This window comes from Vulpes lagopus, chromosome 3 (genome assembly GCF_018345385.1).
Source record: "Vulpes lagopus strain Blue_001 chromosome 3, ASM1834538v1, whole genome shotgun sequence".
In the NCBI taxonomy this organism is placed as follows: Eukaryota; Metazoa; Chordata; class Mammalia; order Carnivora; family Canidae; genus Vulpes; species Vulpes lagopus.
Genome location: NC_054826.1, coordinates 131,093,015 through 131,120,217, shown reverse-complemented (window position 1 = coordinate 131,120,217; position 27,203 = coordinate 131,093,015). Strand labels below are relative to the sequence as shown.

General features: G+C 56.0%; 1 protein-coding gene across 5 annotated transcripts; it reads right to left on the bottom strand.

Annotated features, from left to right (window-relative positions):
- Nucleotides 1–1,331: 1,331 nt before the first annotated feature.
- Nucleotides 1,332–23,579, bottom strand: EPS8L3 (EPS8 like 3). Of its 5 annotated transcripts, XM_041750310.1 has the most exons (21): nucleotides 23,265–23,354; nucleotides 14,269–14,401; nucleotides 13,498–13,621; nucleotides 10,871–10,934; nucleotides 10,666–10,727; nucleotides 9,154–9,312; nucleotides 8,757–8,906; nucleotides 8,580–8,635; nucleotides 8,046–8,188; nucleotides 7,849–7,964; nucleotides 7,501–7,621; nucleotides 7,349–7,410; nucleotides 7,032–7,106; nucleotides 6,546–6,694; nucleotides 4,232–4,313; nucleotides 3,944–3,978; nucleotides 3,240–3,429; nucleotides 2,911–3,039; nucleotides 2,541–2,614; nucleotides 1,936–2,068; nucleotides 1,332–1,658 (listed from the first exon to the last, which is right to left on the bottom strand). In XM_041750310.1, the coding sequence occupies exons 4-21, from the start codon at nucleotides 10,899–10,901 to the stop codon at nucleotides 1,647–1,649; spliced, it is 1,779 nt and encodes a 592-aa protein (XP_041606244.1). In that variant the 5' UTR covers nucleotides 10,902–10,934; nucleotides 13,498–13,621; nucleotides 14,269–14,401; nucleotides 23,265–23,354; the 3' UTR covers nucleotides 1,332–1,646. The 5 variants fall into 5 exon arrangements, 4 of the variants coding, with proteins under 4 accessions (XP_041606244.1, XP_041606241.1, XP_041606242.1 ...); XM_041750307.1 differs by lacking the exon at nucleotides 14,269–14,401 and having other exon boundaries at nucleotides 23,265–23,567; XM_041750308.1 differs by lacking the exon at nucleotides 14,269–14,401 and having other exon boundaries at nucleotides 8,046–8,185; nucleotides 23,265–23,564.
- Between the last annotated feature and the right edge of the window lie 3,624 nt (nucleotides 23,580–27,203).

Below are 27,203 nucleotides of genomic sequence, written 5' to 3'. Positions count from 1 at the left end.
TAGGACCCCTTCAGCTCTCTGAATCCCCAAAGGGCAGTGGGTTACTATTGTCTCTCCGCATCTAAGAAATTAACTTTGCTGGGTTGGCTCTGACCCTTGACAGTCAGATTCTAAGAGTCTCACCATTTATCTCTTTTGTGAAGAAAAGCTTTTACTTTCCTATTCAGCGTTACCAGCTAAGAGAGGTGATTTTTGGAGGCCAGGCACTCAAGGGAATGGCACAGGCAGTCCAAAAATAGGGTAATCTGGGGCCCAGACAGAAGAGATACTCAAGGGAACATCTTAAGAACCCTCCAGGGCCATTGATCCACAGGCACAACACTTCTCGGAGACAAAATCAATAAAAGTATAACCTCTGTTCTGTAGGGAGGAGAGTCTAGGGCAGCTTATGAAACTTGAAAAGGCTGTGGATACTAAATATTAGAAGCCACAAACAGTCCAAACTTCTCATTTCACCTTTGAGAAAATAGGGATTCAGACTGTGAAGTGACTTGCTATGGTTCCAACAGCCAGTTGGTGGACTGTCAACTTTTAGTCCAATGTTCCTTATGCTCCGCCAGTAAAGAGACTAGCTGAGGAGGGAGCTCATGGTTGGCTCCCCCAACAGGAGGGGACAACAGTTGCATTGAAAGCGAAAGTTGCAGGGGCCCAGGGGTGCGGGGTGGGGGTTGGGGGGGTGGTGCTCAGTCGGTGGTTAACCGGTTAAACGGTTAAGCGTCTGCCTTTGGCTCAGGTCCTGATCCCAGGTCCTTGGATCCAGCCCCACATCAGGTTCCTGGTCCGGCATCCAGCTCCCTGGCTGTGGGGAGCCTGCCTCTCCCCCTCCCTCAGCCTGCTTCTCTCCCTGCTTGTGCTCTTTGACTCTGTCCAATAAATAAATACAATCTTTAGAAAACTAAAATAAAATAGGAAGTTGCCAAGTAGAGCCTAGAGCAGCTGACACGCTTGCTAGTGCTTCTCTGGCTCATCAGCCAGTGTGATCCACACCAACTACTGTCGGCCTGAGTACTCTTTCCTCCTCTGAGGAGCTGTACCCTCAGCTGCCCTGGGTGCCTTGGGACATACTGGGAAAAGTGTACACAGAAGGTAGAAGGTAGTAGGCATCACCTTATTTTAGAATTTGTTTATAAAGAGACTAAGGAGAGCTTGGGCCATTATTCTCAAATTCTCTCAGCTCCAGGTTTGCAGTGGGAATTCCCACTCACCTTCAAACAGTCTGGCCCAGTGGTGGGTGTGGGGCCACCACTGTTTCAAGGCCAGCGTCCCACTGCTTCCAGCCTCCCTGCCCTTGGCCCCCATCAGGCCCAGAAGAAGCCACTGGGAGGCACATGCCAAGCTCGCAGATGCTTTTACTGGGGAGGAGGGGGGCTGAATGAGAGTCCTGACAAATCAAGCACAAAGTGCTCCAGTCTTAGGAAAGACACACAATAAATAGGTGGTCACTGGGGAGGGCTCTCAACACAGCGAGAAGGGGCACCATTTGTCTCAGCTTCCGGGCTTGCTCATCCTCTTTGCTGTGTGAGATGGGGCGTGGGGTTCACTGCAAACTGGGGACGTGAGTGTGGATTTCTCAGGGTGCCAAAAAGTATCAGATCTGCCATCCTGCTTGCGAGAGGTCTTGGTCTCAGAGGTGTCTGGGTTGGTGCCTAAAGGCTCATCTGAGGAAAGAAAAGGATTGAGGTGAGGAAGGTGGCAGGCCAGAGATCCCCAGGGCTCATGTCAACACTCAGCTTGGAGCCTCATGGCAGGCTTGAGCGCCCTGGCTGTGCGTGGGAAGTCGGGCGGCCTCTGAGGGGACTGTCCTGTGCCCAGCACCCGCCACACTTGCTCTTAGCCCAGGGCTGGGCCTGCGGGCTTGTCCACCTGGCACTCTCCCTCCTACCCAGGGAGCATCCCACACTCCCTGTGAGGGTCAGGGCCACAGGGTGTCCTCACCCCCAACGTCCTTCTGACATTTTCTAACTGTGCCAGGACCCGTGGAGCCTCCTGTGGACACAGCATCTGGAGCTCCCCGGGTCTCATGCGAAGCAGCTGGCTCCCTGTGAGGAACCCGAGGCTCTTCACCGTGCTGGGAACAAAAACAGGAGGTGTCGGCGGGTGGAGTGGAGGGCGGGGGCCTGCGTGTTGGAGGCGTGGTGCATTTTGGAGTATGAGGGGCTGTTGGGCTTGGGCGCTGGGGTTACAGAATTCGGGGAAAAGCGTATCTGGAGGTGACGGAGTAAGATACGCATGTTGGCTTAAACCGACTTCAGAACTCTTGGGTTTGAATCGAGGAATGCCCTGGAAGAGAATTTTGCGGCAGGAAGGGATGGTTGGCACCTGAAGTTCTTTCGGGCTTCCTGGAATCCTACTGCCCCCCCGAGGCAGAGGATCCCTGTTCAGTGCTCTAGCACGCTCTCTCTAACTCAGCAGAGGGTGGCACCTGCGGGTCTCTTCTGTGCGGTGCATGTTCTGGGTGTTCTGGGGCTCCGGGCTGCCTCGGCTGTAACCTGACTCCCTCCCAAGTGCTCCCAGCACAGCGTCCAGGGCGGGACACTCACGTGGTGGAGAAGTTCTGTGCCTGCAGCCAGGCCGCCACCTCCTCAGGCGTCGAGCTAGGTCGAAGCACTGGAGCCTGGAACCAGGGGAACCCGGGTAAGAGGCCGTCTCATTTCATTTCTACCCACGGCCCCCAACATCTGGGCCCTTTCTCTGGACTCCCATCAAATCACTTATCTCACTCCGCGGTTTGCTTGTCTGGTGGGGACAAGGCCTTGTTCTCTGCTCGGGCCCCAGGATAAACTTGGCATACAGGGAGCCTGTGACGATGCCGATTACATAGAACCAAGACTATCTCCTCCACTTGTCATTGAATCCCTCCTGCTCCCACCCCCGGCCTGTAGCTTCTGGACGGTCTAGGCTGGATAGTACCCAAGAAGGCGACTGGCTCTGGTCCCCCGGGGCCCTCGACTGTAGGGGCTCTAGGATGTTGCTGGGAATGTAGCCACTCTGTCCCTTCTCATTCTTCACCAGCCACCACCGCTTGCTCTGGTCCAGGACCTGTCAAGAGTCCCTACTTCAGTCACCAGAGCCTCTGCCCACGCCCAGTCCCCAACATGGCTTTCTTCCTTCCTGCCCTTCCCCACCCTCCTTCTCTCTAGGCCGCCCACCCCAGTAACCCCACACCCAGACCAACGCCAGGCTGCCTATGGCTCCCACCCACCACCACCTCTTTTTCTAGGCTCAAGCCCGAGTCTCACCTCCAGCACCTCTCCCTGGGCTACAGTCAGTTCCTGTGGGTTCCTGGCTTCAAACTCGTATAGGACTTGCATTTTCAGGGCTGGCTTCATGGGTCTGGAGCTGGAGGGCATGTGGTTGGGGTCCCCAGGCTGAGGGCCATGGTTGTGTGTCTCCTCTTGGACAAGGTAGGAGGTGCTCCCTAATCCAGGGCTTCCCCCCCACCCCGACCACACACAGAGTCAGGAGGGCTGGAGAATGGAGTCTCAGAGACTGAGTCCCTGTCCCAGCCCCAGAGACCCAGAGATCTCCTGCCTGGAATCTGGTGGTGACCCTTCAGCTGCCACTGGGATTTAATGGCAGGTCAGTGTAAGGCAGGGCTTGGGGTGGGGGTTTCTGCAGGCGGGAGGGGGCTGAAATGTCACTGATTTCTGAAGACTCTGCTAGCAATGGACTCTTCTCTGTCTGAGCTCTCCTCTGAGTGCTTTATACCTGAGCTCTGGGAAATCAGAGGCATGGTAGGTCATATCACAGGAAGCAGGATAGGAGACTGGGAAGATAAAAAACCACTTTTCGATTCAAGGTAGGGGTGGGGAGGTGCTGTACAGGCACGTGACTGGCCAAAAGTGAGCTCAGAGGGTCTCTGAGTCGTAGAATCCACAGATCCATAGGGTCAGTCTCACACACACACCCCCATCATAGAGTCCTGGCTAAGCCCAGGGCATACCGTAGAGAGGTAGAGCTCTGGTATCCCGAGGGTGCCTGGGGGGAAAGAGCAGAGAGAGCAAGAGCAGGGAATCAGCCAGCCTAGTGTGGGAGCTGGCGTATCAGACCACAGCCCCACTCACACATGCCTGCCTCACATCCCCTCCCTGCCTGCCCAGCTCGCAGATCTGGGACCTACCTGAACCCACCTACCACTGAGAGCTGTCATGTGACCATGGTGGATGGGGAGGGCAGAAAAGTAGCCAGAGCCCAGGGCTTTGAGCAGGGCTCTTTGCTAAGCATCCCTTACCTGGTTGGAGGGTTCTGGAAGCTGCCAACCATCACAGAATGTGGGTTGGTACGGTGGGGGCTCACCGCCTGTCCAGTCGGCCCTGGGGAGAGAACAAAGCTGAGTCCACTTGGTGCCAGGCTGTTGGATGTGGAGAGGGAGGAGATGGCAGGCCCTGGCCTCGAGGTCTTACAAGGGAGGACATGGCCCGTGAGCACAGATGAAAGGCCCCAGACACCCTTACTGGGGCACCCAGTTAAGCAGAACGCATGCGTCCGCGTGGGTCTCTAGAGCCCAGCCTCACCTCTGCGCGTGAGGTGCAGACGCATCCACTCCCTAAGAACACATTGGACACTTTATTGCACTGCCTGGGAGTTTGGATCGAAGGGATGGAAGCACAGAGTGTCAGTGCTGGAAGACCCTCCCGGGGCTCAGGCTGGGCTTTTCTGACCTGATTTTCACTTCTTGGCAGCAGCTTTCTTTCTTTTGAGTTAACTAATGGGTGGAACTTGGCTTGAGGTCACAGCAGTTGTTGTGGTTGACTCCGGAGTGGGGGCTGCTCCTGGTTCCCCAGCCTCCCGCCCTATCGCCCGCTGCACCCCTACTGCAGGAGGGGCAGTGCTGTTTGTGGCATCCAGGCTTGTTCTGCTGGGAATCTTCTCCGCTTGCCTGTCCCGGGGAACCCCTGCTCACCTTGAGCAAGTTCCTTTCTTTCTTCGCTGGGGCATTTCCTTCCTCTTGGATCACCCCAATTACTTTCCTTCCCCACTGTATCCCACATGCTTCCCACGAGTCTGTATTTCTAACTCTAGGGAGCCCCATGACAGCAGCAGCCTGAGTGCAGTGGGTGGGATATCGGAAGCAGCTAATAAATATCTATTCAACGGGAACGAAGAAATCATTCCGTTTCTGAACCTTTTTAATTGGTTCCCTTTCTTTACCTTAAAAATATGCTCAAGGGGGCACCTGGGGGGCTCAGTGGTTGGGCATCTGCCTTTGGCTCAGGGCGTGATCCCGGGGTCCTGGGATCGAGTTCCACATCAGGCCCTGTGGGGAGCCTGCTTCTCCCTCTGCCTGTGTCTCTGCCTCTCTGTCTCTCATGAATAATTAAAAAAAATCTTTAATAATAATAATAATAATAAACTGGGACAGAAAAGAGAATAGAAATTACCAGGGGCTGGGGAGAGGGAGGAATGGGTACAGAGTTCTGTTTAGTTCATTGTTTCATGGGTACAGAGTTTCTGTTTGGCATGATGAAAAAAGTTCTGAAGATGAACAGTAGAGACGGTTGCACAACGCTGCGAACGTACCTAACGCTGTGGAATTCTACTCTTTAAAATGGCAAATTTTATCTTATGCATGTTTTACCACAACAAAATAAATAGATTACATTAAACCATAATCCACATCTTCAGGTGGATTGGACAAAAATTATTTTAATGAGTCTGTACTGAGAAGAGCACCCCGGTAGGCAAGGGACTCACTAGCCCAACTGGCTTGTTTCCTGGTTGACTCCTCTCTCTCTTCCTAAAATCCTCTTTCTCTCTTGGTTTTCATGCCTTTGCTTTTTGGTTGCTCCTTTGAACTCTCTGGAATTCCTCTTTGCCTCCTTGACCCTCTGCTCCCTTTGCCACCTACACGTGAAAGTGTCCCTTCCTATCCCGTGGGCTCAAGGGGGCCTCGCTGGTTAAGCGGGTCCTTGGGGCTCCCTCTGGAGTGCTCCACTTCTGTGCCCACTGCTCTCAGACCTGCAGGCCAGCTGGGACCTCTCTCCCGAGTTCTGGGTCCCCCTGTACCTGGGGACTGTCTCACTGACGCCTCAGCTCAGCCGACCCCGACTGGTCCACACCTCCCACCCCACCTCACTTGCTCCCCACAGCTCCCATCAGCCAGCTCAGCTGTGGCCTATCTCACCATCACACTGTGTGGAATATCTCTTTCTCCCTCAACCCCTTGACCGGTCGGTTGCCAAGTCTTACTTATGTTACATCGGCATCTCTTATGTCAGTAATTCTTAAATTCTGGCTGGAGTGAGACAATGTTTTCACTTTGTCCTTGACCAGAATGTGAACATTTCTCATAGCAGGCAGCCAACTCTACTTTCTTGGAAAGAGCTGTCCTTTTTTTCCTTCAGTGGTGAGTGATGGTGACTGGTGGGGTTTTTAATTTAAAAAATGTTTTTTAATTGTTTGTACTTAGTCTAATAAAAAGTTGGGAACTCCATGGAGAGGTCCCTCCGAAATTTGTTTTGAGATATTTCTGGTCTGTGACAACATCAGAGCCTACCATCTCTAATGTCCTGGCCCAGGTCAGTTCAGGCCTTGTCCTCACTCACCGGCTGGTGGTCCAGGCCGCACCCAGTCTCTTCCAGAAGTCGCTCTCAGCTGGGCTGAGACAGGACTGCAGCAGGTCGATGGCTTTGGGGGTGAGGAGGGGTGAAATCACTCGGGCTGCTAGACCAGGCTCAGGGCACTGGGCCAGGATCTAGGGCAGGGAATGCAAGGCGTCAGGCAGCCTAGGTCTCCCAGGGCCAAACAGGAGTGGGAAGGGGCCCGGAATTCCGAGCTTCCCACTCTTGTAATGCCACATTCCTGTCTCCCTCAGATCCCTGGGGTCCTCGGACCAACCCCAGCCCATCTAGTCTGTTGAGAGGTGTTGTAGACAGCAAGGATCATGTCTTGGGGTCAATGAGGAGGCTGTATTGTGATGAGCAAGGGGCAGACCCCACAACCTTCCCCTGTCCCCTGCCTTCCACCCTGGCCTCTGCTCCATCTTCACTCCAGCCTGTCCCTTTTCATCACCCTCTCAACCCCAAACTCACAGAGTCTAGAAGTTGGAAGAGGATGTGCACAAATTCGGGAGCGTTCTTCTCCTGCAGCCAGATGGCCAGCTTGCCCTGGGGACACAGGGCATTATGTGCTACTACCCATCATTCTTCCCCACCTTCACCAGGACCCCAGGACACTATAATTGTTCAGGGCCTTGGCTGGGAGCCTGGAGATCTCCAAAAGTGCTAAGTGCAGGAGGGGAGGTTCCAGGGGGAGAAGCTGGAGAAGGAAAGGACTTGGGGTTCTAGGAGACCAGAGAGGAGGCGGTGGCGGTGAGGGGAAGACTGTGAACTGGTGAGGAGTCACATACTAGGAGGTTGAAGCTGTACTTGATCTTCTGGAAGCAATCAATGTACTGTGCCTGTGTCATTCCTATAGGGGAGGAGGATGGTGGGGGGTTGTTCATCATCCCAAGACCACACCCCCACGTCCTCCCCCTCCCCCCCAGCCCTCAGCACTCACCCCACTGATGCTTGCCTTTTTTCTTCCCTAGTTTCTTCTTCTTATGACTGCTCTTTGCCTGGGCCTCCTTCAGCTTGCCCACAAACAGCTCGATATCCCTAAGGACGTGGCTTAGTATCTCCTGGACCCCAAACAACCCGTGCCCTTGAGTGGGCAGTTGGGTCCACCCTGGAACTCCCAACCCTGCCCCCGACCCTTCCCTACCTCCAGCCAGAGCCTCAGGTCCAGCCCAGGGTCTGACCAAGCCTCCCTGTCCCTCCTCAGTCCCGGGCCTGCCTTGGCCATCCTGGGACCTGGTCTTCCCTTGGGCTGGAAAGCTTCAGCCAGCTTAGGATGATCTATAGTTACCTCATCCCTCTCTGGGCTCTCGGGAGATGGGGTCCGCCTTGGAGGAGGCAAAGTGAGGGTGCTTGATTCTTGGGTACTGGAGTTGCGTAGCAGGGGCCTTGGGGATGGCGGTGTACCTACAATGTAAGGGGACCATGAGCCTTTCTGATCTTTGATTCAAACCTTCCTTTCCACCTGCCCTCGTGCCCCAAACTTACTGTGCTCTGGGGTCATCCAGTAGGACTGCTCTGGAGGGAGCCCCTGCTCTGGTGGGGGTACTTGCTCCTTAGAGAATGACCTCTCTGGAGAAGGCCCCCTCCATTTGTCTTGGCTGGGGTGATGGGCTCTAGAGTGGGGTCTGCTGAGCACATGATGGGGACACAGCTTTGACAGGGTTCTTGGGACAGAGGCTCTGCCCTGGATCAAAGGGTATTACCATCCCTCTCTAGAAGATCCACCTGCCCTGCTCCCTGGTCTCCATCTGGACTCCACCCCACCTCATGTGCCTGCCCTGGAGGCCCTCTCAGTCCGATATTAGTTTCCAGGGACAGTCTCCAGTGTTCCCTGGGCCTGGCCCCGCTCCTCCACCACGCTCATCTGCACCCTAGCCCCAGGCTGGTCCCTCCCCAGTTCCAGGCCCAGGTTGGTTGGGTCACATGCTTCTGGGCTCTCCCAGAAGTGGGGCCAGAGCCTGGCCCACCCAGGCCCCAGGTCAGAGGTCCTGCAGGTGGGCTGGGGCAGAGACTGCCTACCTCTGCTGTTGCTCCTCCTCCAGGGCCTTCTTCAGGCTGTTCCTTAGCTGCTCTGCCTGGAGGAAGCAGGAGTCAGGCAGGCTGTATGTGTGTTTATGTTGGGGGGTGAGGGACATTAGGGGGAAGTGATGGGCGTTGGACCCTCTCTCGCTCCCAGCCCTACCCCTAGTCCCTCACCCTCACTTCCTGGCAGTGGAAGAGCAGAGTGCTGGTGGCTGGCAGGCCGGACCCCTGCACCGTGATGGACAGGATAGCGTTGTAGGAGCCGATGTTGAGCACCACGTCCATGGCCTGGATGCTGTCCAGGCGGTAAGAGTCCAGCTCCTCCTGTGCCACACAGAGAGTTTGGCGGTGAGGTCCCTGAGAGTCATGGTGGCTCCTCATGGCCTTGGGCAGGGGTGTCACCTTCTCTGACCCAGTGCCTCTGTCTCCCCTCTCTTCCTAGGCCTGAATGTGTATTGTATACGGGGACAGGCTGTTCTTTGGGGCAGGGAGGGTGAAGCCCATGCCAGGTGCTTGCTTTTCTACACCCCACGTTAGCTGTTATCCATTGACAAGTTCAGGGGGGGCTGACCTTCGTCTCGATGTCCAGCAGTTGGAACGAGCCGTCTCTGACCTGCAGGAACAGGTCCTGACTCCACACCCGGCCCTGAGCATCCATCTCCTGCAGCTTCTTCAGCGCATCCTTGGGTTCTTGGACCTTCTGAGATCCTAGCTTACATGTCATTAGGTGCTGAGGGGAAAGGAGGTTTGGATCAGGAGCCCACAGGTGGTGGCGGGACAGGGTAGGGGTGGGGGTAAAAGCAGCAGAGGGGGAAGGCATGTTCTTAGCCTTGTTGCTCGGGAGGTCCCAGGCCATCCCCACACAGCAGCCTTTCCAGGCCAGTGGGAGGGCTGGAAGCAGTTGGGCTGGGATAGAGCCCTGGAGGCAGAGTCTGATGAGCTGCACTAGAGGGTTTAGAATCCTGGAGGAAGGATGTTATGGCCCTTAACAGTCCAGGTCACTTGACGGGGCTGGATGGTGGTAGATGTAGGTTCTAATAACCCAACAAATGGTCTGAACTCCTCTGGGCGGGATATAGGACCCTCCAATTCTGTCCCTGGCTGCCTTTGCCCCCTTTGGGAATCTACCACCCCAGCCTGGTCCTTCTCTTCTCTGACTCAGCACTCCTGCCTCCTTGCCTTTGCTCATGCTGTTCCCCATACCCTGAATGCTTTTCCCACTTCTGTTAGTCTGTCCCTTCCCAGTCTCCCAGGAAGATCCAGAACCCCCTGCCCCTGATTCTTGCCCAATGAGGTCCACGGTCATCCCGGTCTTGCTCAGAGCCTTGCCCGCTGCTAGTCCCATCACCCTGGCAGGTTTTTGCTGTTTTTCTCCTTCCTTGAGAAGACCCTTCCCTCTTCCCATCCAAACTCCACCCCCACACACCACATTCCCCTTGCCCCACCTCCAGGCCCTTTTTGGGGGCTCCCATTGCCTCTTGCTCCTTGATCCCCTGCCCTGCTCTCAGCCCAGCCCTCAGTGCCTCTCTGGGAGTTCACACTGCTTACATATCCAGGGGCCCCTGATCTCATGAGCAAATGCCTGGCATCCTGGACACATCTCCTCCTGACCTCACCTGCCAGGCCTAAACAGAGCCGGCTCCCACGCCCACCTCTACCACGAGGCCCAGGACTCCTGGCCCCAAGCCGGCTGGCTGGAGGAGCCTGGCCTCCACTGCCCCGTGAGCCTCCAGACCACTGGCCCTGTGGTCCTCCTCTGCTTCTTCTCCCTGAGAGCCTGGATCGGCTGCTGCCTAGGGCTGGTGTCCACCCTGGATGCGCCAGCCTGATCAGGTGTCTGCTCTTCCCCACAACACCCTTCCGGCCTGTGCTTCCCCTGGGGTGTCAGCAGCCCTTTGGGCAACCAGAGCTCGCGGTGTTGTCTGCCCAGGCAGGGCCAGAGCCTTCATTCCAGCCCCCAAGCAGCCCGTGCCTGCCCTGGGAACTCAAGCCCAGACACCTCTGAGACAGTGGTCTGTTCAAGTGCTTGCAGGGAAGGCTATCCTCACACATTCCTTCCTCCTGCCATGCTGGACCCACTCACCTCCACCCTGTGCTGCAGACAGGTGGGCTCGGAGATGTTCTGCAAGTACTCCTTCCGTTGCACTGTAGGGGTGCGGAGCAAGGGGACGGAGACAAAACAGGCCGGGGAGACACAATTACAGGGGGTGGTCAGTGAGGGGAGGGAGATGCCCGAGGGCAAGGGGTTCAGGAAGGGAAGGGGAGAGGGGACCAGAGGGGGAGCTTACGGTAAATGGCTCTGCTGCTGGGCCGGGACATGTTGGCACTGTTAGATGACTCCAAGAATCTACACTGAACCAAAGAGACAGCCATCAGGGCTGGGGAGAAAAATACCAGGACAGACCCTGGCAGGAGAACTGCTCTTGCAGCTCATGACTCACCCAGGCCTGAGGCTTGGGCCAGACTCTGACTTGGGGCCTCCAGGACCAAACCCAAACCTGGCTCCAGGGGCCTTTCTGGAACCATATTCAGCCTTGCCTTCCTCTGAGGAGCCCCATTTTGGCTGGGCCTGGGAGGCCTCAAGGCAGGCTCCTGGCCTCCTTTATTTTATTATTATTTGTTCAGTAAGGCCCATTCCTGTGGACTTAGAAAAGTTCTGTGGACAGGCACCTGGAAACATCCTGTCTTGGGCCTGGATGTGAAGATGCCTCGCTTCTGGAGGAAAAGTGTCAGGTACAACAGCCTTTCGTGCCAAAGCAAACCTTTTGTCCAAGCCTGTTTCAGTTCTGCAAATTGGGAGGAGGTCCACGTTGCCTCTTAAGCTGCAGACCCACCCAGGAGGGGTATGTGTTGTGTGTGTGTATCTGTTTGCATGCACATGTTAATGCATGTTTATGATGTGGCTTTATAGGGTTTGTCAATGATCTACACTTCCCTGAATGTCTTATCAAGGCTCCTGTCTCTTCATCTGTCCATACTCTGAACCCTCTGTTCAGAGGCCCTTTCTACCCAGCCCTTTATTTTATTTTTTTAAAGGTTCTATTTATTTATTTGAGAGAGAGAGAGAGAGAGAGAGAGAGAGAGAGAGAGGGAATGAGAGCACACAAGCAGGGGGAGTGGCAAGCAGAGGAAGAAGGAGAAGCAGGCTTCCCACTGTGCAGGGAGCCGATGTGGGGCTCGATCCCAGGGCTCTGGAATTATGACCTGAGCTGAAGGCAAACACCTAACTGACTGAGCCACCCAGGTCCCCCTTGCCCAGCCTTTTTTAAAGTTTTATTATTTTTAAAAGATTCTATTTATTTATTTATGAGAGACACAGAGAAAGGCAGAGACATAGGCAGAGGGAGAAGCAGGGTCCCTGCGGGGAGCCTGATGTAGGACTTGATCCTGGGACCCTGGGATCATAACCTGAGTCAAAGGTAGATGCTCAATCACTAAGCCACCCAGGTGCCCCTTACCCAGCTCTTTAAATCCAGCTCAAGGATCACCTCTTCAGTGAAGCCCCCCCTTGACCACCACACTCTCCCCTGCCCAGAGTGCCTTCCTGATGCTACGCCCAGCCTTGTAGTTTTATCTCTAACAAAGATAGCCCCTCTGGTTAGCATGTGAGCCTGGGGCTGTGCCCCTTACAAACATCCTATTTAATTTTCACTACCATTGCTCGTACTTCTTTGGCTCTACACGTTGAACACTGTTCTATGGACTTCACCCTCATCAGCTCATTTAATCCTCAAAACAACCTCACCCGGTGGGTGCTGTTATTGCTCCATTAACCAGATGGGGCCTCTGAGGCTCAAAGAGGGTAAGAAGCCTGAGGTCACTGGAGAGTATTTCCTGGAAAATAAGCCTAGCCCAGTCTGGCTGCAAACCCCATACTTTAATTGTGTATATATGTCTCTGTTATGGGGCTGCAACATGCTAAGGACAGACTTGTCTTGCCACCACTGTCTCCCCAGTACCTTCCCGGCACAGGGTGTGTGTGTGTGTGTGTGTGTGTGTGTGACCAGAATGCACACACATATTGAAATGGAACGGAGGTAAGTGCAGTGCGTGTACAGGTGCAGGGTGGGGTGGGAGTGACTTGAACATGTGAGTCAGGGGGTAAGTGTCATTTGAATGACGTGTGTATGCTTCATGAATAGGGTGTCAAGTTTGTGGGTGCTATGCATCCCCGTGATGTGCCTGCGTCGTACAGAAACCCTGAAATAGCCCGGGCAAAGTGTAAGAAGGCAGCCCACACCCATTTATTAGGACTGTTATGAAAATAACAGTGGGTCTGATAAGATGAGTCAGTGATGAGGAGATCAGTTGCTAGGAAACAACTGAGGGATTGTGGAGGAGATGGTTGGCTCTATTTTCCTTGTTTGGGAGCTTGAATTAAGGCGAATTTGGCCCTGTCCCCTCCAAGGGGAGGAGGATGCTGGAAGCCTGCTTCTCCCTACTCTACCCCCCAGGGTGCAACACTTCCTGCTTCTAGATCCGGAAGAGAAAGAAGAGAAAATGAACTCTGCCTTGGTTGGCCCTACTGCCCTCCCCCATGCCGGCATGATTCCTGTGGGTACGTCCAGGGAACCGTCAAGATCCCAAACAGCAGGAGAGCGGAGGCGGCTGGCATCGGCCTGCCTTGCCCTTGGGGGAGTAGAGCTGTGGGCAGGCTGGTTTCCTAGATGTATCCTCTGAACTTAGGGGCTTGGAGCAGGGAAGGGGTGTCTGCATCGCAGACACTGGGAGAAGGAGCCCAGAGTTGCTTCTGGAGCCCTGGCTCCCCCTCCCCTGCTTCCTAGCCAGCTAGCCGCAGCCAAATGCCAAGCCTTTCTGGGGCATGCTCTTCCCGGCAGGGAATGCGCTGGAGACCTGGGCCTGGGAACACCTGCAGCTGGCGGAGCCCCGATTTTCCTGCGGGCCAGGCCCTTACCTGTGTTCCAGAGGTGCTTGTCCCCCTGAGGGGGCCGGTGCTCGAGCTGGTGGTCTGGTGCTGGGGGTGGGAAGGCAGCGCTTCTCTGTTAGTGGCTGTGGCAGGGGCCCTTGAGCCGCGGGTCCTGGGGAGCAGGCGGGCCTTATGATGATGAGGCCATGAGGCAGCCACACCTGTGCTCTTTGGACTCCGGTGGGCGTGGAGACTTTGGAGGCCACCACCCGCTCAGCAAGGAAGCCTGGACCTGTGGCAGCGCCAGGCTTAGCCAGGGACCCTGCAGCCCAGCCTCCTCCTCTGCCTTCCTCCAGCTTAGGGCGTGGCCTCTCCTCCCTCTGCCGCCTGGTGCCCCCTCTGAGGCCCCAGGTCCACATCAGGCACTAGGCTGGGGCCGAAAGGAGAGGACTGTCTTGGCCCAGGGAGGTCTGGCTTCTGTGGTCCGGGGACAGGTGGCTAGAGGTGGACCCCAGGCTTTGGGGAGGCCATGGACTGGCACGTGTGCCCGGGCGGGTGCAGTGCAGCACGTGTGGATGCATGATTACGTGTGCCCAGTGGTGCCTGTGAGCAGGACCTAGATCTCGGAAGAGCAGATGGGGACCAGGGGCTGGGACCACCGCGGGCATTACAGAGGGTGGAGACTCTTCCTGGCAGGGCAACACCATTCTGTCCTTTCTTGTCTCCTCCCACCCCGCAGGGGACCTGTCAGCCCCAGTTCTTGTGCCCTACTCACTTTCCTTCCCCACTGCCCTATGCCCTCAGACCTCTGCTCCATACCTGGCGGGCTTCGAGAAAGGTGAGAGACCGGAGGTTGCCTTTGTCCCTGTTCATGTCCCAGTCCCTCTGCTTCCTTTTACTTAAAAAACTTCTTTGGCACCCAGGCTGGGCTGGGCAGCCTGCCCTCTGGGAGCTTGAAGTCCAAGGGGGTCATGGAAACAGATCAAAGGGAACAAGGCAGCAGGGGAGAGGAGAGGAGAGGAGAGGAGAGGAGAGGAGAGGAGAGGAGAGCAGGGGAGGGGAGGGGAAGGAAGGGGAGGGGAGGGGAGGGGAGGGGAGTCCAATTTGGTGGCAGATCTCCTGGGTGGAGGTCAGGACCCACTAGGTGTTAGGATCCACGGGGAGGCCCGTGGTCTGGGAGCAGGGGCCTGCGTCTGCACGTCCATCCTCGGCTTCCTGGGGCCACCCTGGGAGGTCTTGGTTGACTCCCCAGCCCCCGGCCCAGCCACCACTGCCCTTGAGGGTCTGGAGGCCAGGGTTTGCATCCTGGCCACGGCCAGCCCCCCTGCGAGAGTCTGTAGGGCTGCCAGCTTTAGAGGCCCAGGGATGAGGTGCCTGCTGGGCCAGCCCCTAGCCATGGCCTCCCAGGGGGCCTCTTGCTTCTCCACTTCTTTCCGGATAGGACAGCCTGTCTGTCACCTTGCCTCCTCCAGTCCCAGCCTAGCTTCATCAAGGCTGTGGGCACATTCCACCTCTGGCTCAGGCCAGGGGCCCACCTAAGCCTGTGCTCCTACCCAGCTCAGGATAGGCCGGTCCTCACGTAGGCCTCCCCTGACATCAATGCAAGCACAGTGGGCTCTCGCACAGCAGACGGTGGGGGTGGGGGGGGAGGGCACAGCCCACTGCAGAGATGCACGTGAACCTCAGGGCAGAGAGATACAGAGCAGCCCTTGGCACGATGGGCTCTTGCACTCCACAGTCCCTGTAGGGGTGGCCTTGGGAGCAACATGGCTGTCCTCAGACAGGAGCCCTTTGTGCCCTGGGGGGTGGGGGCTGGACTCAGGGCTTCTTCCGGGCCGGACATTGTGGACACCCGCCAGGGTGGAGCCACTCCAGGGAAGAGGGGCATTAGGAGGGATGGAGAGGCCAGGCCACACACCCCTGGGGATGTGGGGGCCGTAACTGAGGATTCTACACAGAGAAAGCTCCTGGTGCCAAAGTAGTTCTTTACTTTTTTCTTTTCTTTTCTTTTTTTAAGATTGTATTTATTTATTCATGAGAGACACACAGAGAGAGAGAGAGAGAGAGAGAGAGAGAGGCAGAGACACAGGCAGAGGGAGAAGCAGGCTCCATGCAGGGAGCCCGAGGTGGGACTCAATCCCAGGACGGGGATCACGCCCTGGGCCGAAGGCAGGCGCTCAACCGTGAGCCACCTGGGCATCCCACAAAGTAAGTGCTTTAGCGAAGCAATCCTGGCTGGGGCATGGAGAGCTGGGACTCAAAGGGCATCTCCTTGAACTGTGAGGCTAGTGGGCTTGGGACCTCATCCACTCACTCATGCACTCCCTGGCTCTAAAAGGAAGGCTTCCCATCGGCCTGGCCCTGTGCTAGATGCTAGGAGACACCTTGGGACTCAGTCTGACTTCGGTGTCTCCCTCCAAACAGCCCAGGCTCTCCACCCACGTCCCCAGCTCAGTGGAGCCACCAACACCCAGCCAAGCATCCAAGCAGGGACCAGGGCCATCTTCTCCTGGCCCCCACACCCAGCCCCTCCCCCACCCTGTGAGTCCCCACAGATAGATCCACCTGTTCCCCCACCTCACTGCTGTGGCCTGAGCTCAGATGCATCAAACTGGCCACCTGTGACCATGCCTGGCTCCAGACATATTATTATTCATCCTCCCTCCTCCCTGCACACAGGGGATGATCCTCACCCAGAAAGGTGACCATCCCTCTGTGTCTAAAACCCATCACTGGCTCCCTGATGCTCTCAGGATATAATCCAAACTCCTGATCATGCACCTACATGAAAAGATGCATACATTAATTAAAACTTTGAAGGTATTTGACAATTTATTGGTAAATTCTGATGGACTCTAGGAAACCCAGAAGTCTCAGGAATTAGATTTCAAAAGATTTAGAAAGAATCCCTTTAAAAGCTTTCAATATCACATTCCTTATTAAACTGGGGCTTGGGGCACTTTGGGCATCATTTCACCCCTGAATTATTATCTTGATAAATTAGTCCACAGTGGAACCTGAAATCAAGGCCAGGTGAAAGATGTGTATTCACTCTTCTCCAAGCATGCAGATGGTGCCACATTTCCTACTGAACAGAGTAGAAGCTTCATAGACTTGAGGCTCCTGCCTCTGAGCCCAGTCTTATCCCCCACCTCGCTGCCCCTTGCACTTTACACTCAGCTTGGAGTGACCCGGGGAATCTGGAGGAGTCACAACTTTATAGCTGGCTCCTCACCTTTCTCAGCTGGGAACATTCATCCCTTTATGCCTTTAGGCCAACACCCAAGCTGTGCTTCCTTTGGAAGGTTTTCCACTGCGCAGGACTGGTGGCGACTCTGGTCCTTGGCTCCCAACTCCCTGGTACACACGGCCCTCCATCACTGTACATGTCACACTGAGGGGCATGTCCCCATCAGACTAGGATTCCTGAGGACCCAGGGTAGTTTTTGCCACAGTCTAGAGGAAAGAAGGACTTTGTCAACAAATATATGGACTGTGGCATCCCAGGCACAAAGGACCATACTCTGTTTGGGGCATCAGGGAAGGCTTCCCAGAGGAGGGAACACTGGGGTGGGCTTTTAAAAATCCAATTGGAGTCTGGCCACGGGGTGAAGTGGGAAGGGAATGCTAGGTGGAGGGAGTAGCAATCCTGCTGAACAGGTGGGTGAAATGGTGTGGTGAGAAGTGGTGTATGGCCAGAGCATGAACTCCGTGTGTGTCTACGTATGTGTGTGTGCATGTGTAACAGGGAGGTGGTGGCAGGTGACAGAGGATGTGTGTGTCCTCATCACCTGGTGGTGAGTGGAATCACTGAATGGCTTTGGACAAAGGTGTGGCGACGATGTTGCTGGTCTGCTGCCTCCTCAGAAGGCCCTGCCATTTGCTGATTCTCAGGGCATAGAGAGCAGTGGCTGAGGAGTGGGGGGTAGGGAGAGACCTAGGTGCACAGGTTTAAGGCCGAAGAGGCCAAGGAGTCCCTCCAGGCTCCCCTGGCCTGGGACTCTCAGAAACTCCAGAGCAGGTCCCAGGCCCTGCTCAGTGCTGGGGAACTCTGGAGGAAAGAGGTCCACTTTTACAGAGGGCAGTAAGGGAGGTAGGGCAGGACTCTGGTATCTGGGGACAGAGGCCTGCTTGTGGCTGAAAGGGGTAGAGTGCCAGCTAAGAGCGCCTCAGGCTCATGGAGCCAGCTGCCAGGGTGGGTCGAGCCAGAGCTCTTGCTGGTGGGCTGCATGGATGATTCGGATCAGGAGCCAGGGCCTGAGTCATGGCCTTGGCTGGGTGCTGGTGCCTGGTCCTGGGGCTACGGGGAGCCACAGAAACAGACCTCCTCTGTGCCACTGCTGCATCTGGTCCTGGCACATGGGGGGGGGGGGGCGGGCAGTTGGCTTCTATGAGCCAGGTAGAGGCGTGTATGAGAGATCTCGTCCCTGCATTTGGAGTTTACATTCCAGAGGTAGAAGAAATGAGCAGATACCTCGGTAATCAAAGCACTGATAAGCGACAGGAAGGAAGCCAGCAGGGGGCTGGTGTAACTGAGGGCATGGGTGTGGGAGGATACTTTGGGTGCATGTAATCAGAGAAGACATCTCCGAGGAGCCAGTGGGACGAAGTGCCGAAGTGCCCATGGGAGGGAGCAGCAAGATGGAGATGTGGCAGCTGGAAAGGCAGCTGGGAGACTGAAGTCTAAGGAGTGCAGAGAGAGGTGTTGCCAAGTGGCCTGAGGCGGGACAGGCAAGCATGGGCTGCAGTCACAGAGCACCAGCCTCAGCGGACCACAGCCAGGAGTGTGGCTTTTACTTCGAGGGCAATTGGGAGACACTGGGGGTCTGGAGTGGACTGGTGTGATCTGATTTGTGTTTCAGGTGCAACCTTCCCCTGGCCAGGAGAGCAGGCTGCGGTGGGGGCAGCTCTGCGGTGACAGGGAGGATGCGGGGCCGTGGGGGGCTGGCTGTGCGCACTAGGGATGAGATGGATTGAGGAGGAGAGCGCTTGGGGGGACTCCGGGTGGGCGCTGGACAGCGAGGCTGTGGTGGCCCTTGGTGAGGTGGGGAAGGCACAGAGGAGGAGGAGCCCGCAGAGGGAGGAGATTCAGTTCTGCCCGGTGGCTACAGTTTGGAGGGCTTCTGTGACCTCTGCTGGAAGCATCGAGAAGGTAGGAAGCATGGTGGGATGACCCTGGTGCACCCTGATTCAAGACTGGGTGGCAAGACCTTTCAGCCATGTTGGGGCGCCGTTGGTGGCGCGGCCTTCGATGGAAGAGCTGCTGCAGGGTGGCCGGTACCCGGCAGTTGTGCACAGATGCCCAGTGGTCTCAGGGGAGGAGGCCACGTGGGGGGAAGGTGTGAATGAAGGGCAGTGGCCTCGGGCTGACACGAGGCACTCGACATGAGGAGACTGGAAGGTGAAGAGGAGCCTTCTAAGGAGCCCATGAGCTCTCAGGGGAGCTGGGAGGGGACAGAGGTTCTAGAAGGAAGGAGTAGACACCTGGCTGAGGTGTGACCCACAGGTGGGGAAAAGTGCTGAGAGAAGAATCTGTGTCCTTGTCCACATGGAGGCCGGGGGGTGGGGGGGGGGAGGAGAGGGCAGTTCTCCGGAGGAGCCATGGTGGCCGGAGCTGGCTGGAGAGGGTTAGTGTGGGCGCCTCCAAGAGACTCTGCTGGGAATGGGGTGGTGGGGTCAGGGGATGACATATGGTAACCTTTTCAAACGTGTTCAGGAGGCGGGGAACCCAGGTGGCTCAGTGGTTGAGCTCTGCCTTCGGCCCAGGGCGTGATCCTGGAGATCCAGATAGAGTCCCGCATTGGGCTCCCTGCAGGGAGCCTGCTTCTTCCTCTGCCTGTGTCACTGCCTCTCCGTGTGTGTCTCATGACTAAATAAAATCTTAAAAAAGAAATGTGTTTAAGGGGGGAGGTACTGTGGCATACTTGCTGCTGGGGAGAAGCTACTGGTGAGAGAACAGAGACAGCAAAGGCCTGGAGCTTTAGGAAGCTGCCGAAGAAGGAGGTCCAGTGTAGATGGAGGGGCTGGTGTTGCTAGGGGAGGAGGGGCACACAGCCTGGGGAGACTCCGCAGTGCTCCCCACTCCCTAGACAGGCAGAGGAAGGCAAGGAGGCTGGAGCAGGAGGAGGCTGGGAGAAGGGGTGACTTCAGGGCATGTGGTCCATTCTCCAGAGGCAGTGTGGTGTCCCAGCCTTGAATTTTCCAGAGAGAAGGCCAGGCCCCAGGTGCCCCAGGAAACTTCCCCATCCAGGGACTGGGAGACCAGGGTTGGAATCTCAGACCAGCCCCCTTCACCTAGCTTGCCCTCAGTCCCTCAATCTCCTGAACCCCCAAACCCAAAGCCAGCACTCGGGTCTTACTTCTCCTACTTTCTCTACATGTCCCTGGCAGCAGGATGCCATTCTAGGGGTTTCTCGGCACTCCTCTCCCTGCTTCTGCTCACTTGGTGCCGCCTCTCTCCAGCCTTGGATCCACTGGGTCACTCCCACACATGTCTCCTCCTCCCTCCCTTGTATTCTGGGGCCTATCCCTCATCCAGGGGGTAGGAGTGTAGGTGGTCCCAGAGGCCTGGATTCACCCAGCACCCTTCACCTGACAGCCCTGAGGAAAGGCCTTCCGTCTGGAAAGCCCTTCATCAGAGGCTTGGACTTTGCACTGTGATTTAGAGCAGGGTTTCAGGAAAGCAGGCCTGGAAGGGCGGCTTGGGAGGTGGGGGAGGGCATGCGTGTCCTCTGCGATCTCAAGGGAGGGGTCTGGACGGCCCAGCTCAGGCCTTGCCTCTGGGAGGGGGTCAGTGTTCTGAGTCAGCCCTGTGGGGAGCGGCTGCCCTGGCTGCGCCGGGGAGGGGCCTCCCCCCAGCACTTCCAGCGTGTACTTCTGCTCTGGCCTCTACTTCAGCTCCTGCCCAAGATGGTTACAATGCAGCCATTCAGAACAGCGTGTAAAAGACGGGTCAGGATGTGGGGGAAAGTTCATGATGCGGATAAGCTGAAAAGGGTAGGCTACAGAATGGCAGATCCTAGTTTTGTGTGATCTCATTTTATGAAACAAACCAATGAACAAATACATAAACTGAAATCCTATCAATGGAAACAGAAAGAACCTCAACAAAACCTAGAATCCTGTAAATCTAAACAGAAAACAGTGCAATCATGTAAGTCTACACATAGAAAATCTTCAGGATAGGGGCGCCTGGCTGGCTCAGTCAGTAGAGCTTGTGACTCCACCTTAGGGTTGTTGAGTTTGAGCCCCATGTTGGATGTGGAGATTACCTAAAACTAAAATCAAGAAAGAAAGAAAGAAAGAAAGAAAGAAAGAAAGAAAGAAAGAAAGAAAGGAAGGAAGAAAGAAAAGAAAGTTCAAGTAGCTCTAGATGAAAAAGCCTACTTACAAAATGGCAACACTCAATTTTGTAAAAAAAAAAAAAAAAATTGTAATCACGAAATCTTGAGCAAGGAAAAAAATGGTCACCCTGTGAATCTGAACACTTACGCAGCACTTGCTGCAACCCAAGAAGGTAGAGTCTGTTATTTGCATTTCCGATTTACATAAAAAGAGACTGAGGCCCAACGATCAAAGAGGTTAAGTAATTAGTCCCAGGTCACCCAGCACCAAACAATAGGCCTGTGATCTGAACCTAGGAGGCTGGTCTTGAGAAGACACCGCAAGAAACAAGATCAGTTATCTCCAGCTGTGTGGGTGCTTCTATGTGGCTTCACTCTCTTCTTTGTGCTTTTAGGCATTTTCCAACTTCTTCCCAAAGAACATGCTATTTTTGTTAACCAATGCCTCTCTGCTCCCATTCCACCCCACACAAAGTAATTGGGAATTTAAAAAGTAACAAAACAAGACAAACATATCCCAGGAAGCCACTCCTCCTGGGGCCCTGGGACCTCTGTCCACCCGGGGGTGGCTGCTAAAGGGTGTGATCAGTGGCCTGAAGCCTGGGAAAGCCAGTGAGGGGCCGGTGGAAGGGCTCAGATCTCCCCTTTGTCCCACATGGCCATTGACGGTCCCAAAGACCTGTGCTGTGCCCCTGAGAATCCCAGGTCACCCCACCAAGGCCACTGAGGTCTTGGGCTGGCGCCAGGCCTCCTCTGTTTAGCACTGGACTGGCTGTCAGGCTTCCTTGAGGCTCCAGGAGGTGTGGGGGGGGGGGGGGGCGGGGGGAGGAGGTCGGTTGGGGGAGCACAGAACCAGCCAAGGAGTCTGAAAACCTCTCCTTGACTTCTAGGCCCTCACACACCCACCACACACATTCCCAACCCACACTGTTTGGCTTACACACAAAGCCAGGTTCCCCGCTGCCGTTGGGACTCTCTTGGTGACCAGGCGCTTGTTACCTTGACAGCAGGGCAGGTGGTGTGGGACTCTAGACAGGACAGAGCAAGGACCTTGGAGTCGGAAAGAATTGGTTTGAACCCCAGGCCTGGCTCGCAGCTGCGTGGCCTTGGAATCTGAGCTCTCTGAGCTCTCTGAGCTTCGGGTTCATCATTTGTCCAGGGGGCTAAGGAGGGCAGTGAGGGTTATGCAATAGCAGGGTCACATGTCTGAGCAGGGGAGGAGCTCCAAGAATGCTCCCCAAAGTTGGCCTCCTGCAAGTGCTTCCTGCTGCCCCCAGCACCCTTGCAGAACCCCTGGGAGTAGACTGGATCCCTCCTAGGTGTCTCCCCATGCGGCAAGCTTTCCTCAGTACCCTCCGCCACCCCAGGAGGGCAGGGTGCCCACACAGGCTGCCGTGTGGGTCACTCTGGAGTTTCTCAGATGCTGGCTCCATGGGAATCCCTGGGAAACTGGGTTGAGAATGAAGAGTTCATGAAGGGAGTCCCAGAATCCAGTTTTTTTACGCTCTCCCCAGGGGTTCCAACGGGAGCAGTGCTCTACCTTCCTCCAGTTGGTCCTGTTCTGCCCTGCGTGTCACCCCTATCTGCTGCTGCCTGACCAGCCCAGACCCGAGAGACTCCGTCGGGCTCCCTCAGTCTCCCTGTTCGGCTCCCTGGGTGTGCCCCATGGGCCGTGCTCACGCCAGACTCGCCTCAAGAGAAGCCCGTCCGGCGTGCTCTGCTCGGACGTGGACAGCAGCTGCGGCCAGGAGCCCCGGGGCCCCCAACTCGGATCCCGAGTGGTGGTCCTGCCTGTGGCTCAGCTGCCCACGCCCTTAGGCTGGAGGGGCCACGGTGACACGGGACAGCTTGGTTCTCATCTCACAGAGCCGAAGACCCAATCTCACAGGCAACAGAGCGAGCACAGCCACAGCCACAGACAGACATTTGTTAAGCAGAGAAAGCTCTCAACCTGAGAGGGATTGGAACAGGGTGGCTAAGGAGGGCTTTAACCATCTTTCTAGGAAACAGACCAGAGACCTTGGGGAATTTCTCATCAGTATCAGGGGGGGATTTGTAAGTTTCGTGTCTATACTTGGAAGGAACTCCGTGGACTTGAAACAAACAAGATGTTTTTGTGACTATCAGGAGCACAAACCAGGTGTTCCCTTCTCTCTGGTTAATACTCCTCCATAATATTTCTCTACATCTGGGGTTTCTGGGAGCCTAATAACCATTAAAGGAGGTTACTCCCTAACAATTTGGAGTTAGGGAGCCAGGTTTGTTTTTCTGATTTTACTGTCTTATCTCTGTTCCCTTGGGATGGGCAGGAGCCTGACTTTGGAGCCTTTACCTGCCTGGCCCCATCTGCCCCTAACTCATTCCTGAATCACTAGCCCCATGAACACAGCACAGAATTCAGGCCACCGAAGACACCCCCCCCCCCCCCCCCCCCCCCCCCCCCCCGTCGCCCCCAGCCACCCAGAGGCCTACCTGGGATTCCAGGACAAGCCTTCGGTGAGAGAGATAGCCAGTGGGGTATGCCCCTTGGTCCGAGGGGGTGATCCAGAGAAAATACCAGGCCTATCTAGCCCCAAGGTGAACAGTTCCAGGGAGAGTGCAGACAGCAGTGAGGCCCCAGGAGGGCCGAGCCCCCGAGGGCCCGTGGCCTCTGTCACCTGGCCCCTCCTCCTCTCAGAATGTGGTGCTTGGCTGGAGGTGGCCTTAGACTTAGCGTCCTGACCCCGCGGGGAGCCAAGGCCCATCCCAGCCGCCCGCTCTGACCATCACATTCTCCCCCGTGTCAGGCCCGCATCTACCCAGTGCGCGCCCCCCCTGTCAGGCAAGTCGCTCAGATATCTAGAAATAGTACGGTACCCTGAGAGCCGCCCACACCCTCACTAACGCCCGAGCCCCCGGGTTCGAGCGAACTCTTGGCACCTCAGTTTCTTCATCTGTGAAGTGGAGACAACTGGCTGCTGCTCACTGACCGCATGCGGGGTCCGGGCGGGGGCTGGGGCGGGGGCACCGGCTGCCCCAGGAGCGCTCCGGCCTCGCCGGGCTCCAGGCCGCGGGGAGGTGCCGGCTCCCTCTGCTGGACGGCAGGTGAATCGCAGACGGGAAAGGCCAGGCCTGCGGACTGCCCGGAGGAGGGAGCACCCCATCCCCGCCTGCCGGAGAAGGGGGGAGCCCCGAGGGGCCTGCCCAGAGGAGGGGGGAGCCCCGAGGCGCCTGCCTGGAGGAGGAGGAGGGAGCCCGCTGTTCCACGGGGGAAGCCTCCGAGGCCGGCGGCTCGCGGGGTGAAGCTTGCCTGCGTGGCCGCTGGGTTGGGACCTCCCCCCCACCAGGTCCTCCCTGAGGGCCGAGGCAGGGGACGCGGTGGCATCGTGGCATCCGTGCAGAGAACACCATCCCGGGGGAAAGAGACAGGACCAGGCAGCCGGTGTCCCAGTCTGTGCCTCTCAGGGACATAAGTGGCACTTTCAGGGGCATCCATGTCCTGCCTGGATTCGCTCATCCGGCTGGTGACAAAGTTCTCAGGTGGAGGCCCAAAGGGGTTTCTGGCTCATAACACTAGCACACTTGGACAATTCTGGAAGCTTCTGTAGCCTCTCTGAATTTGCCGGTCATGATAGTGGCTCTTATTTATTGCATTCCCCTGGGTAAGGAGCTGTGTGACGGGCTTTCAATGATACAATAAAGTAGGTATTGTTGGGGCCATTTCATGAATGGAAAAACTGAGGCTGGAGACGTAAAGATATGGTTACACATCCGGAGGGCCTGGGATACGAGCCCATATTCTGCGGTGTGAGTGCCTCTAACTGCTCTGCTTCCAGTTGTGCTAGCCTCCACGTCTCCCCAGGGATTAATTACACAAGCCCTAAAATGAGCAGGACGTTGCCTCTCAACCTCCCTTCCTGGATGAGCGTGTCCACTCCCATAGTTTTAGCCACAGTCCGAGAGCTGAAAAGGCCTCTGCCAATGGCTTGAGCCCCAGTCCCTTTGCACCTCTGACCCAGCTAATGCCTGTCTCGGTCACCCTCAGCCACTGAGGCTCAAACATTTGAGCCTCAAACATTTCATGGGATCCCTGGGTGGCGCAGCGGTTTAGCGCCTGCCTTTGGCCCAGGGTGCGATCCTGGAGACCCGGGATCGAATCCCACGTCAGGCTCCCAGTGCGTGGAGCCTGCTTCTCCCTCTGCCTGTGTCTATGCCTCTCTCTCTCTCTCTCTGTGTGACTGTCATAAATCAATAAAAAATTAAAAAAAAAAACATTTCAGGCTCAGTGTGCCCCACACTGAGCCGGCTCCTCCCCCAGCTCCCACCTGCTCCTCCCCCTGGCCCCCATCCCCGGCTGTGGTCCCACCATCCACTCCCCACAGGTGGCCACAGAGTCCTGGGTTTTTCTTCTTCAGCTATCCAGAATCTCTTCATGATCTCCCTTCTCTGCTGTTCTGCCTTGACTCAGATTGCTCCTCCCTTAGTCCACCACAGCCTGCAAACCTCTCATGTAGGGTGTCCTCCCCTGGGATTCCCCTTCTGATCCCTCCCACTTCTGTCCAACTGATCTTTGTAATTGAGATCTACACAAGTCACTCCTCTGCTTGTAAATCCTCCAGTTGCTCCTGCTGCTTTAAGGAAAAAAGCAAACTCTAGATTCGTCCATGGCACTGGAGATCTGCCTTCGGCCTCCTCTCCGCTTCATGCCCTTCCCACCCCAGGCCTGGCTGCAGAGGTACCCAGAGCCTTGACCTTGCTGCACCTTCTGTCTCCCCACCTTTCTTGCCTGGAACCTCCCGGACTCCCTTTCCCCTCAGCTGGTCCAGGGTTCTGAGCTGAGAGGGCACACCTCTTTTTTCATCTCTTGTCAGAAGCCTTCATGCAGGATATTGGTGAAGATTGTGATTTTTTTCTTCCACTAGATGTTGAGGACAGGATTTTGTGTCTTTTCTGTGTAACACCCACTTGAGCTAGTAAAGGCCAATGGTGAGGCCCTCAGGACAATGGGGCCGGGGTGGTTTTGTCTTCTAGAACCGTCTCTTGCAGAGTGGCCAGGCAGCCCCTGGCACTCCTCCTGCCCAACTCCCTCTACACCCCGCCCCACTTCACCATTTGAGGGGCCATCCCCATGGTGGCCAGCAGGGGGCAGGACCGATCCACAACATTCCCTTAGTCCAGGTCTGGAGTGGGTTGGCCCTTCTGGAGGTAGGGAGCAACACCAGGCCCTGGGAGAACAGGCCAGGTGTGCACAGCTGCGGCGGGAGGGGCAGGCCTCAAAAGGCCAGCTTAAGGTCACTGAAAATGCCAGGTCGGGTGACTTGACAGGATAGCCCTGGGATGGCACCTACTCTTCCTGGGCGTAGACCGCAACCCCAGCCTAGCTCTCCAACTGCGCCCCTTTGCCTTTCGTATGCTCAGCCGCTCCTTCCCAGCTAGCTCCCCAGCGTCAAGGGGGGTCTGAATTGGGCCCTCAGGGTACCCTAACTCCTTGGGAATCAACCCGAATCCAGGAATTTGAGGAGAAAGAAGTCCCATTCCTCTCGGCTCATTCCTGTGCCTCAAGAGGAGGAGGGAAGGCTGTCAATTTGAGGGGAAGCCACTCATGTGGGCGTTTGACAAAGATTTATCCTGTGGCCGCTGTGCTAGGGACGGGGGCTAAAGATGGGAGAGCGGGTATCCCGGCGCTGGGACCCCAAGTGCACAGGGTGAATTCAGGCCTCCAGTGACTCAGCCCGCAGGGCCGCAAGGGCTATGAACAGAGTGCCCGGAAGCTCTGAGGACCTGAGCAGCTTCCGCTCAGCCAGGCGCTGCAGGAGTTTTGACAAAGGAGAGGACATCATAGCCAGGCTTGTGAATAGGAGTAAAGTTCTGCCGGGTGGAGGAGGAGGGCCATCCTGGACAGAGGGACCCAGCATGAGCAAAGGTGCAGAAGCAAGGCTGTGTCTAGAGAATATCAATGAACAGATATGGTTAGATTTGCTTTCCACCCTCCACCAGCTGTTTGATGTGGAACACCATGTAAATTTAAGGTGTACAACATAGTGAATGGACACGTGTGCATATTGTAAAATGATGACCACAATGAGGTTCCTTAACTATCTGCTTTTGAATGACCGCTTGCTGTATGGCAGACATCATACTATCATACTTATTTATATTATTTCTTTTTTAAAAAGATTTTTATTTATTTATTCATGAGAGACACAGAGAGAGGCAGAGACAGAGGCAAAGGGAGAAGCAGGCTCCACGCAGGGAGGCTGATGTGGGACTACGGGGTGCCGATGTGGGACTCGATCCTGGGAACCCAGGATCCTGACCTGAGTGGATGGCAGACAGTCAACCAGTGAACCACCCAGCTGGTCTGGAGTGAACCACTATTTATTTCATTTCTAATTGTCATGTCAATCCTCAAGGTACCATGATCCACACTTT

What these genes read in the sequence shown, in the direction of transcription:
- EPS8L3 (XM_041750307.1), bottom strand. Translation starts at nt 23,536, where the DNA reads ATGGGCCTTGGCTCCCCGCGGGGTCAGGACGCTAAGTCTAAGGCCACC. An exon ending in AAAAGGCAAGCATCAGTGGG is followed by an intron (nt 7,411 to 7,500) that starts GTGAGTGCTGAG and finishes CCTCCCCTATAG; the next exon opens with GAATGACACAGGCACAGTAC. An exon ending in CAGAGCTCTACCTCTCTACG is followed by an intron (nt 3,430 to 3,943) that starts GTATGCCCTGGG and finishes GTGGGGGGGAAG; the next exon opens with CCCTGGATTAGGGAGCACCT.